Raw genomic sequence first — 11,922 nt, 5'->3', positions numbered from 1 at the left:
CGGAGGGGGTGGGGGAGGAGGGCTCACCTGTGCAGAAAGGCCCCATAGGTCTCCTTGACAATGTTCTTCTGAGCCTGGCGAATCTTGTCCCTCTGCTCTGTGTCTGGAATAGCCCAGGCCTTCTGGATCTTGCATAGTTCTTCAAGGCCATCATTGAAGCCCTGGCCACCAGAAAGGTGGAAAGAGAGAGGATCCAGACACAAATGCTTTGCGTCTGTGTCACCACAACAGCAGCAGCAAGCAGTGGAGGGGAGAGGACCCCAACTCACCTTAAAACGCTCCTTGATCATCTGTCGCTCCTTGTCCCGGAGCTGGGGGAGCCAGGAGAGATGACAGAAAAAGCTTTCCTCAGAGCAGAGCCACCCTGCCCCCGCTCCTTCCCCATACACCTCGGACGGGGGCCGAGTCCTCTTTCCCGCTGCACTGATGGCCATGTGCATCCTTTGCTCTCTGATCCCCAAGAGATGTTTGTCCATTTTTTCCCCAGAGATGCAACAAAAAGTATCCCATCTGCTAGACACCCCCTCCCAACCCACGCCTTCAGCCCACCTTGACTCCCGGTTGGAACACAGGTAGATTCTTCTCTGCGATGTAATCGGTCACCTTTAACCAACTGCCAGACACGGGGAGAAACGTGAGGGCAGAGGAGAGACAGCCTCGCTTGGGGGGTGGGGGGAGTGGTAGGAATCGATCTGGGTCACAACTAAGCAAAACAACTGAGATTTTTTCCTTGGAAACAGAAAATGTTTAAGCTGCTCACTTTGAAAAAGAAGGACAGGAAACACGAGGTGGTCAATAAACTGAACAAATACTATCAAGTACACCTCAGGTCGGTATCAGGACAAATTAAGATGGAGAAGCAGATGAGAAAGAAAGGCGGGGGCAGAGCACAGAGAAACGGGAAGGAAGAGGGAAACACACTGAAAGGGAAGAAATGAGGACTGGAAGAGCAGAGAGGGCACTGGAGAGGGGCTCAGCCAAGTTCAAGAGCTCCTGCAACCCTGCTCTTCTCTTGGGCTGAACATTTCGCATGTCTTCCGCAGTGCTTCTGTTATTCTTAGCCTGCCGACACGTGGTAGGCCACCCTCCGAACAGGCTAGCCATAGTGGCCCCTAGGGGGCAGGAGTGCTAGGGGCAGGGGCTTCTCTCTCCACCCCATGAATTTGATTAAAAAACAAGTGAAGGATTGGGGTCCGCAGGGCAGCCGTTCCCCAAGGGTGACCCCTCTTCAGCTGGGCCCAGCATCCAGAGGGTCTGAGAAGGCAGAGTGAGTGGTGGGCACGGGTGGGAGACAGGGCTGAGACAGTGGGGCCCACGCAGGAGCAGGGGCGGGCCAGCCTCTCACCTGCGTTGGTAGGTCTGGATCTGTTGCTCAATGTGCTCCCGGTAGGAGCGCTCGGCAGTCTTCTGGGTCACAGCCACCAGCTGGATCAGCTCAGACCTGGGTGGGGTAGGGGAGAAAGGACAGAGTTGGCTCCCAGGCCCGGAGCTGCGGGCCTCAGCAGCAACACCAGGAGGACCCTCCCATCCCACCCCCGATCTTCAGGAGCTCTACGGTGGCAGCACTCATCCCTCCCTAGGTCCTGGGACTGAAGAACACAGCACCCTCCTCCCCGCCTGTGTGCAGTGCGGAGGGCACAACCAGCCCTGGGAGGGCAGAGCCTGGCACGGCTGCACAGGCCACTTACTTCTCCAGCGACTTGAGGATGTAGTTGTAGTTGTTGTGCAGGAAGATGGCGCTCAGGGCTGGGTCCTCATACACCTTGGACTTGCTCAGCAAGTTCAACTGCAGGTTGCCCAGGACTTTACCTGCACAGGGAAAGATGGGGCCATGCCCACCATGGCAGTCTGACCAAAATGACCCAATCCCGGGACCCACTAACTGACTCCTATCCATTACTCCCTGATCCTCCTGACTCCACACTCCTGGGGCCTTAGGAGCCCTGGCCCAATTCCCTGTGGTCCCTGAACTAGGGGGTAGATTGCAATTCCAAAGGTCAGGTGGGGCTCAGGAGAGGGACCCAGGAACAGCGGGAGAAGGAAGAGAAAAGGCAGGGGACGCAGGTTCTGCTCAAGAGAACACTCACAGATATAGGTGCTTAGCAGTCGCTTGCTGAACTCGGAGTTGTAGCTGGTGGCTGAAGAACTGGTCTCTGTGAGAGAAGTCCTATCATTGCAACGGCGGTGGCAGCAGCCAAGACCTTGAAGGTCCTTCCCCCAGCCCAAGGAGCAGCCTGAGGAAGTGCTGGGAGAGGCTCTGGGCTTCCTCAGGCAGAGCTGGGTGCCTGCTGAGCTGCAGGGCTGCCCCCTGTCGCAGCAAGCACTGATCTTGGGGTGGCATGGTTAAGAAGCTGCCTGTGTCAGCAGGAAGGCTGCAGGACAGGAGTGGAACACCAGCGCCCTTCCCCAGTCCCCGACCCATGCTAGGTGGTATCTATAAAGCCCACTTTTCCTATCTGCCAACAGCAAAGTCTTAGAATGGGCTTCCACAGCCTCTCCACCTTCTCCACATACTTCCCACACCCCCTCTACCAAGCCCTTCTGAACAGAGGGGACCCGCTGCTGCACAGAGTGAGAGGCCTAGCGGGGAGAGGTAGGCATGGGGGAGGGGCCAGGCCAGACTTGAGGGTGTGTTCAGGGTGCTGGACCCAGCAGGGTGCTGCCTGGACAAGCTCAGAGATGGGAAGTGGCCAGAAAGGGAGCTGAGAGAGTAAAGAGAGCCCCCTGGAAGAACTCATGTCCCTGCTGATCCCTGATCCCCAACAGGTCCTGAGAGTCAGTCCCCAGGGAACCATGTCCCCCAAGGGGCTGCGGAGGGGGAAGGTGGGGCTGCAGGGCCGCACTGCTTACCTCGGGGGTCTAAAGGAATATTGTATGTGTCCCCAAGAACTACGGAGTGAAAGGCAGTGCACACAGAGGGAACGGAGGCAGAGAAAAAGGAGGGAGAAAGATGCAAAGTACAAAAACGGGTTAGAAACAGATGTGTCAGCCCAAGTCAAGCAGACCCCTCCCCAGGACAGCCAGAGCAGACAGCAGGACACACCCAGTGGAACCCGCAGAAGACCAGAAAACACACTGGAAGGTGGAGATCTGGAGAGCCACAGGCCAGGGGTTGCCCTTTGCTCCTGCCCCCAAAATGAGGGATGAAGGGAGGGCCTTGGGGACCTCAGTGCTTGGAATGACCCAAAAATGTGTTCTCCTTACATGTCAACCTCCCAAGCTCCAGTCCCAGGGTAGTGGCCAGCAGGAGGACACCCAGCTGGCCCAGAGATGCCACCCACTGAAAGGTCAGCTGTGTGAGACACATCAGGAGAACAGGGAGACACGAGAGGCAGTGGAGAAATGTGGGAGGAGCAGGGGCAGAAAGGGCACCTTCAAACCAGCCAGTGCCACTCACAGAGCGAGGATGGTTGGAGGAGCCGAAGGAGGGGCCGGGGTCCAGTCACAAAAGGTGCAGGCAGACCTTGCTCTCCCGATGCTCAGCCCAGATGGCCCCACAGCCTCAGGGCCCCTCCCCAGGCCACATCTCAATCTCACCCTACAGACTGGAGGAGGTCTCCTCACTGAGCCCTTTCCCTCACCCAGAGGTGGTCAGGGCTTCCTGGGAGGCCTACCCCACGTCTTCAGGGAGGAGTGGGGCATGGGCAGGCAGCCCAGCTCAAATGTGCCAAGTACCTTGGGAGGCCAGCATGGCACCTGCTGTTTCCTGGAAGTCCAGAAGCTGCTGCAGGAAGAGGATGGCCTGGGTGGGGAGGAAACAGGTCCAGGAAGGCCAAGTGGCAGGACCCAGTCTGATTGCCTCCCACAATGCACCTGTCTAACCAACTGGGGCAAGCCCAGGGCCAGCAATCTGCCCAGTGAAAAGGTGGCTGGAAACTGTGTATTTCTTCCTCTGGGCTCTGGCCTGCTGAGGAGGCTCTGTCTGCTGGAAACACTAAGCACTCCCCATCCATCCTGCCATCAGTGACTGTCCATGAAGGCACGAGTGGCTCTGGACCCTTTGCAGGTACTGATGCCTGGTGCCTGGCCTGGAGCCCCTTGTGTCTCCTCCCTTCCCTCCCCAGGTGTCCCTGGCAGCACCTACGTTGCTTGTGAGCTCGTGCACGGTGCCGTCCTTGGGCATGTTGTACTCCTTGTCCGGGTCATTCTGTGGAAAAAACAGCCTCTGTTTCCCTGCAATGGCTCCCACAGTGGCCCTGGGCCCACCCCACGCCCAGTTGGCCTGCTCATGGCGCCACCTCCTGACAGGTGGTGTTAGGATGCCCCTCTGGCACAAAGGCTGAGCAAGACAGGACCAAAGGTGAGACAAGAGCTTTGGGCCTCAGAGGGCTCTGCAGCCCCGGGGGAGGAAAGGGAGGCACGTGGGTATCGCAGGAGACCAGCAGCGCAGTCAGCTTCCCAACACAGCAGACCCACCCCTCCTGGAGGCCTGTGCTCTGAAGGGGTTCCCAGAGCCTAGTGACAGATGGCTCTCGTCTTCGGCCCCGCGGCTAAGCCTGGTAGGCATGGAGGGAAGGAAGACAGGCACCTTGATGTTGTCCGCAAAGTCCTCCAGCGCTTTGGCTCCAATGGTCTCCATGGAGGTGATGAGGCCAGGCAGCTTGTTCTTGGTGCTGGCGGCCGTGCCCTGAGGCAGGAAGCACACGCTGCGCCCCAGCCAGAGCCCAGAGTGCAGGGCCCAGGACCCAGAGCCCAGCCTCGGCCCTCCCCAGCAGGCTATGCCTGCAGCCCAGCTGCTCCCAGCTGCTCCACTGCCCCTCGCCCCAGGGGACTGACTCTCTGGCACATGGGAGCCTCCAGCTCTCCTTCAATCCCCCTGTGAGCATCTTGACCTGCCCAGGGCCTGCAGAAGCTGCCTCTGTTCACCCTCAGAGCAGAGGTGTGGGGGTGTAGAAATGGGTTCTCCCAGGGAGCAGGGAGGGAGGCCACGCTGGGCGACAGGGTTCCTCCTGCCTGTGTCCCCAAGGGCCTCCCTGTCCACACACCTGGAGCACCTGGTCAAACTCAGGTTTGGTCTGTTTGAGGTGCCGCAGGATGGGGAAGACGGTGAGCACCGTGGAGAAGTCGTGGCGGATGATGGCCTTGCGGGCAGCAGCCACGATGTTCTCTCCCTCCAGCATCAGCCCATCCAGCGCATCCTGAGAGGGGCAGGGGATGCCTCAGGGAGGGGCAGAATGCTGAGAGCTGGTTCCCAGGGATGGTGTGTGCACTTGGTGCACTGTGGGAGGAAGCCAGCGTGCAGTGGCAGGGAGAGGGGTGATGGGGAGGTACTGAGGGGCCACCCGGGACAGGTCCCCAGGGCATGAGGTGGAGGTGGTAGCTGGAGTTAAGGGCTTCAGACAATAGGCCTGCCCCACACTCAAGATTCTGCAGTGACAGCTCTTGCTGGGGCTGGCTGGGCAGAGCCCCTGGGGTGGGGCAGGGCAGGACCTGGATCAAGGAGTCAAAGGTTTTTTTCTGATGGTGCTCAGGGATGATGTCGGTCAGCAGCTGGTACTCGCTCTGGGCCAGCTTGACAAAGGCACTGACGCAGTGAATGTAGGCGTCGGTCTCCACGTCCAGCATGTCATCTCTCCCTGGGGGGACAGCAGTGCCCTTGAGCTTCTGGTCCGGGGCAGCCACTCTCCCTGTGGGGGCGTGGGTCTCCCCAGCTCCCGGCCTGTCACCCAGACCGGCAGCAGATGGGGAAGAAGCAGACTGTTCGGGCAGAAAGCTGCAAAGACTCCTGCAGGCTCAACCGGATTTGAGGGGCAAAACAGGAGCTGAGTCTAGCCTTTGTCCTGGTTTCATTTTCAACTCTGCATGGACAGTATTTATGTCCCCAGAGCATCAGATACTAGAGGTGTCAGAGAGAGGGATAAAAGGATGAGGAGGGAAGATTCCCTAAATCTACTTCCTGGATAAGGCATGTCTGACCCCAGGACTGAGGATTCTGAATTGTACCTGAAAGAGGGCAGCCCAGGATGGGCAGGTAGCCATGCCCACCTCAAGGAGGTGAGTTGTGGTCACCCGAGAAAATGCTGGGCCTATGAAGGCAATTAACAGCCCAGGCAGGCCTTCTGGAACGTGTAAGAGGGCGATGGGCTACAGCCTGAGGCTAGCTGGCATGGGATCAACATTTGAGAAGAGGTAAGTGTGCCCCAGAAAGGAAGGGCTCCTTGGCTGTCAGCTGCCCTAGGAGGAGACTGGATCCCACTACTGGAGGTTGGGGCAGAGGCGCCTGCACGTAAAACCAGTAGCACAATAGCCTGGTCCTATGTGCCAAGGGATGGGCTCCAAGAGGCAGAGCCTTGGACTCGCTGCAGGCGTCAGATGTCAGGGCTCCCTGCCCTCGAGGGAGCCGCCTTCCCTCTCTGCCTGCCTTCCGGGCAGCAGCAACTTCTTTCTCCCCTTGGGCCAGGCCCTGAGAGCCAGGCATGCACTCCCATCTGGAGAGAGGCAAGGAGACCTAGTGCCCAAAAGAGAGAGACTGGAGAGAGAGAGGCGAGTAGACCTGGCCCATCCTCAGAGCAGAGTGAGCCCAGCTGGGCCAGGCAGGAGCAGGCCATCCAGGACCGCTGCAAAAACAGTGTCAGCGGCTGCCCTTGGGCTGGGCTGCGGTACTCACCAGCCAGCGGCCCGTGCTTGTCGTTCAGGGCCTCGGACAGGTGCTTAACTCGGAAATCATGCTCGTGACCTAGCAAGACGTCGGCCGCACAAACACAAGCAGCGTTTATCCAGGGGCCAGGTGGGCTGCCCCTCAGGTTCGGGGAAGAAGCCCTTGATTTCCAGGATGGGGATATGAGGTAGGGTGTAGGGAAGGGGGCATTGGGGAGGGCTCTGAGCTCCTCCTCTGCCTTAAACCACCTTGGGAACAGCCGTTTCAAGCCTGACTTGCAGTGAATTCCCAGGAGAGTCCTTGGCTACCTGTTTCCCCAGGCATGGAGGTCGAGAGAAAGCCGGGAAAGCCCGTGAGGGTCTGGGGAGATTTTGTAGTGGGGGGTCTGATGCTCAGCCCCAGGGGTTTCCCCACCTCACCGTATTTGGGGAGAGACCCAGTTAGAGAAATGTCACTGCCGAGTGAATGGAGACAGCCATTTCTTGTTACCCAGGGTGATTCATTTGAAGGAGGGCCAGGCCCACCAGGGTAGCTGACCTGACTGTCCCTTCTCAGACAAGAGGTAAGTAAGGAGGGACATAGCCTGCAGGTGGCCCAGCCCCTTGCCACACATACTCCCCTTTCTAAAGAGAGGGGTGGCCAGGAGGCCTCAGCCAAGTTGATCCTGCCACTGCTGGTCTGAGCGTGAAAGGGCTGCCCCAAGACAAAGAACTTTCTCTGAATTCACACGGGAGACGAGGACAGAGACAGGGAGGGGAGAAGGGGAAGCCTCAGGGAGGGCAGAGCTGCCATCAGCCAGACAAGACCAGGCCGAGGGCCATGACACACGTCCCTGCACCTGCTGAAGCCTGAGTGGCATCAGGGACTTGCCACTCCCACCCTGCTCCCCTCTCAGAGTTTCCCAAGGCCCTCCTGGGGGAGGCTCTGCCCTGCCAAGTGAGTGACACACAGTGGAGGAAGAGGGACGGGAGGGGAACACGGGGTGATTACCTTCCAGAGGAATGAGGTTAGAGCCCCCCTTTTTCCCATCTAGACCATGCTGGGAATACTGTTTCAGAAGGTTCTGAGCCTTACGGATCGTCCCTGTCACCAGAGCCACACAGAGAGGAGATAAGAAGACCTAGGAAACGAGTGAGAGAAAACAGCAGCGGCCCTCCACCTGCCCCCAGACCCCCACCCAGCCTCAACAGTGAGCATGCGCCTCTACCATCTCTCCTGGCAGGCCCTTCCCCAGGACCACCAAAGACCATGAGGACAGGGACGCAGGAAAGCAAACATCTTGTACTCCAAATGGAGCTCTTGATTCTGCTACTGACCCTCATTGTTCTACATCTGGGCTCGCTTCAGGAAGTGTAGAGGGTGATGGAGGTAAGATGGACAGATATCCACCAGGAGAAGTCAAAAATAAAAACACTACTGCGTGGCACTTTAATCAGAATAGGTGGAGGAGCTAGTGACGAAGCTCACACACCCAGAGGGCATGGCCAGGCTGGCACCGAAGCCAGCAGGCCCACAGCCCAGCCCCAAACTCCAGGCTGAGTTCTGTAAGCATGCTCAATGTTGGGACTTAAGTCAACAAGCAGCAGAATGCGGGAGTTGGTGAAATGGGACTGAGCTTCCTGGGAGAGCTGTGCCAAGATGGGAGGCTTGGAGTCCCAGAGGCAGCCTGGCCTCACACACCAAAGGAGTTCCCCAAACCACCAAAGCGAATGGAAAAAATCCGAAGGCCGAGAAGGGGTTAACAGAAGCCGCCACATAGAGAGCCTGGAGGGAGAGCAGGAGAGGGCATATGTTCTTGGCATGGGGGGGGAAAAATCACAGTTAGTATCACAAGTGAAAATAATAAAAACAAGACTGTTGCACGCATAGCCTACCACATAGAGAGCCTGGAGGGAGAGCAGGAGAGGGCATATGTTCTTGGCATGGGGGGGAAAAAATCACAGTTAGTATCACAAGTGAAAATAATAAAAACAAGACTGTTGCACGCATAGCCTCCTGGGTGAGCCTCCTCTGCGGGGATGAGATATTTCAGGGCAGAAAATGTGGGCAAACAAAATAGCACTTGAAGTGGACAAGCACAGCTATCTTGTTAACAGAATGTTCTGGGGGGAGGAGGCACTCATGAGATTAACTCTGGTCCCTCTTCCTGAAGCCTCCCCTCCCCCCTCCCCACCCCCCCATGTATCTGAACATAGCCAGGCTGCTATGTCCTGGCAGCTCCCCAGAAGGCTGGGGAAGGAAGGGGCGGGGTCTGGGCAGCTCATCTCACTCTGTCTGCACCACACCACGATTAGCTACTAATAGCTGCGTTCCACGGGCCCAGCTCACATCTGTCTCCCTGTGTTCTCCCCCTTCAGTGAGCGGGCCTTGCTCATGAGCAAATCAGATTCCTGCCCTGTGACTGGCAGGAGCAGCCAGCCCATCAGTCCAACAGGAGCCTCACCTGCACCCTGGCATGGATGTGAATCAGGGATACTCATCAGGTAGCCACCAAACCCACCAGGTGAGACCAAGACCTTCCTGATCCTCTCCTCAGGGTGGAACTGACCCCCCAGGGGCCTGATTACTGAGTCCCTGACATCAGTTCTGAGCCCACCAGCTTTTGACAACTCTTGAAACCCCACAGAAACCACAGGGACCCTCAAAGCCAAAGCTTTCCTCTTGTGCTTTGAGCCACAAACTGATTCAATCCACTGTGAGCGCCCTGAGATCAGATCTCTCCTCCCCGAAAGGCCAGGTCCCTGCACGGCCAGCAAGCACTATTGGGGCAGCGCAAAAAGGGATCCGGGGCCTCCATGGGCCTGTCAGAGAGCAAGGCAGAAGAGGAAGCGAGCATAGACCGGCTAAGGCCCAGGCAGCCTTGCAGCCTCAGGAGACAGCCCTCCCAACACACAGGAGGCAGAGACGGAAGGGATCCGGGGCCTCCATGGGCCTGTCAGAGAGCAAGGCAGAAGAGGAAGCGAGCATAGACCGGCTGAGGCCCAGGCAGCCTTGCAGCCTCAGGAGACAGCCCTCCCAACACACAGGAGGCAGAGACGGGATGTTCTGCCAAGCAGGCAGCCGCAGCCCAGCAGGCTGGTTAGCAGAGTCCCTGTTTGCAGCAGGTTTTCTAGGAGGGCAGCCAGGACACCCATGTGGGGAGAAGGCAGCGCACGTCCTGCTGGGCCACCAGGCCCAGCTCCTAACACTCTCCTTACTGTGCCCTCCGCTCTGCCATCACTCCAAACCCTAGGCCTGAGGAGGAGCAGTGCTCTTGTCAAGCGTAAACAGACACCTGGCCCTCTGAGGGGCACAGGCAGGTAGGGACTGGGGAAATGAAGGATGTAAGTTCTACTCAAAGCCTTTTGTCACAAGAGGCAGGTCCCACAGGCCACGCCTCAGGCACGTGCTTGAAGCAGCAGCTGGGTGGGGGGCTGGTCAGGGTGGGAGGGGCCCCTGGCTTCCGCGGCTCTCTCTCCCCAGACTACCTCAGCAGCCCCCAACCCTGGAACATCTCAGCCGCTCCTGGAGCCAAGGGCAACATCTGTGACACACAGACACACTGTTTACCTGGAACACAGACTACAGGGGACATGATGATGAGAAAGAACAGACAGACAGTGAGCTGTTCACCAGGACCCCAACAACCCCCAGCTGGGTCTCTCTTGGCACGATGCCTCTTCCCTGACTTTTCCACAGGGCCCTGACTTTGCACTGCATCCCCAGAGCCAGTTTAAGTTGTTCCGAGAGGACAGTCTGAAAGTGTAAACTCTCCCTCATCTACTCCTCAGTGACCTATCACTTCAAGTCACCCTGGCTTTCTGGAAGGTGCAGGCTGGCGTGACTGCCCCTTCTCCCATCCTACTGCCTTGGCTGCAGCAGCGTGCCTGGCCTCCTGACAGGAAAACGGAATGAGGGGAAGGGGCCCAGCAAGTGGCTCTGCCCTGGTGGTGGCCCCTGTCACCCTGCCTCAGGAGAGATAACTGAGCATGTCTGTGACCACCTGCAAAGACATTATGTGACCCCTAGACTTTGCTGGGTAGAAGGAAGCGGCTCACTCTATGGGTGCCTTGCTTGGCACGTAGACATCTGCTTTCCGTCCTGTGCACCTACAGTCAGGGTTACCATGGAGACAAGCTCTGGAGGGGTCTGAAACTGCTAACCCTAAGGTAGATAACAGCAATTCAGGTCCCAGGCAGCCTTCTGGCTGTTGCTCAGATGGGCCAGGATGGGGGCTCACCTGGCCGCTTGACTGGCTTCTTGGTGGGTGTGTCTTTCCTCTTGTTGGGGATGGCAGGGGAGTAGGGAACCCCAGAGGAAGAACTGCTCTTCCGGAAATGCTCCTTCAGGCCCTTGATGGAGCGGTCCAGCTGGCTGGAGCGAATCTGGTAGTAGACATTCATGAAGTCTGAGAAGAGACAGAGAGGCAGAGGCGTGGCGGATAGGGGCCCTGGGCAGTAGTGGCCCGCTACGTTTACATGACAGGCCCTTTCCAGGACCTGCCACCCACGTGGCCTGGGCCCAAATCAAGCAAAGTCTTGAAAGAGAAAACCACTCCCCAATGGAACTGGCAATTAAAGTTTTAAATGGTAAATTAAAAAATATATATACATATATATAAAATTAACATCCAGATTTAACTTGGACAAAGAATGTGACCAATTTATAGGAGTCAAAAAGACAATAAACGTCAGAGAATGAAAAAACACATCATATCATCCACCATCAATATAAGGCAAATTTTTAAAAAATTAGAGGATGTGGTAGCCCTATCAAACAGCAAAAGTAAATAAAATTAATGAAGAACAAAAAGCCACAGAACTGTCGATGAGTCTGTTGATTGGCCCTATCTACCCAGCGAGGAGCAGGCGATGGCAAGGTTACAAATACGTCCAGACACTTATATGGAGTCCCTCCTTACCTGCTCCGTTCTCTGCGGCTTCAGTTACCCGGGGTCAACAAGAAGAGGGGTGAGTATAGCACAGTAAGATATATATATTTTTTTTTTTTGTCTTTTTTCGTGACCGGCTACAGATCGCAACCCTCAGTGTTGCGCCCGTACCGGACAGGACCGGCAATGGGATCGCAACCCTCGGTGTCCCCGCTCCTCGCTCAGCCAGTGAGCGGCCGGTCTGTATGTGGGATCCGAACCCTCGGTGGGAGCGCCGCCACGCTTCCCAAGCGGCGCACTGTAGCAGTGCGCCACCGGGCCGGCCCACACAGTAAGATATTTTGAAAGAGAGAGAGCACGCTCACTTAACTTTTACTACCGTATATTGTTAGAATTGTTCTTTTTTTTTTTGGGCCGGCCCGGTGGCGCACTGGAGAGTGCGCCGCCTGGGAAG

General features: G+C 57.2%; 1 protein-coding gene across 1 annotated transcript in view; it reads right to left on the bottom strand.

Annotated features, from left to right (window-relative positions):
* EXOC7 (exocyst complex component 7) overlaps nucleotides 1-11,922 on the bottom strand; it is a 45,177-nt gene that overhangs the window by 575 nt on the left and 32,680 nt on the right. Inside the window, exons 8-21 of the mRNA XM_008582463.1 lie at nucleotides 10,818-10,985; nucleotides 7,589-7,681; nucleotides 6,608-6,676; nucleotides 5,431-5,576; nucleotides 4,986-5,138; nucleotides 4,529-4,627; nucleotides 4,085-4,147; nucleotides 3,676-3,742; nucleotides 2,088-2,153; nucleotides 1,689-1,809; nucleotides 1,346-1,441; nucleotides 550-613; nucleotides 270-311; nucleotides 28-161 (exon numbers count right to left, since the gene is read on the bottom strand). Coding sequence (XP_008580685.1) covers nucleotides 28-161; nucleotides 270-311; nucleotides 550-613; nucleotides 1,346-1,441; nucleotides 1,689-1,809; nucleotides 2,088-2,153; nucleotides 3,676-3,742; nucleotides 4,085-4,147; nucleotides 4,529-4,627; nucleotides 4,986-5,138; nucleotides 5,431-5,576; nucleotides 6,608-6,676; nucleotides 7,589-7,681; nucleotides 10,818-10,985 — 1,381 coding nt within the window. The remainder of the gene's footprint in view (nucleotides 1-27; nucleotides 162-269; nucleotides 312-549; nucleotides 614-1,345; nucleotides 1,442-1,688; nucleotides 1,810-2,087; nucleotides 2,154-3,675; nucleotides 3,743-4,084; nucleotides 4,148-4,528; nucleotides 4,628-4,985; nucleotides 5,139-5,430; nucleotides 5,577-6,607; nucleotides 6,677-7,588; nucleotides 7,682-10,817; nucleotides 10,986-11,922) is intronic.

Source organism: Galeopterus variegatus, unplaced genomic scaffold (genome assembly GCF_000696425.1).
Source record: "Galeopterus variegatus unplaced genomic scaffold, G_variegatus-3.0.2 Scaffold2618, whole genome shotgun sequence".
NCBI lineage: Eukaryota > Metazoa > Chordata > Mammalia > Dermoptera > Cynocephalidae > Galeopterus > Galeopterus variegatus.
Note: the sequence above shows the minus strand (reverse complement) of the source record. Positions and strands in the feature narration are given on the sequence as shown.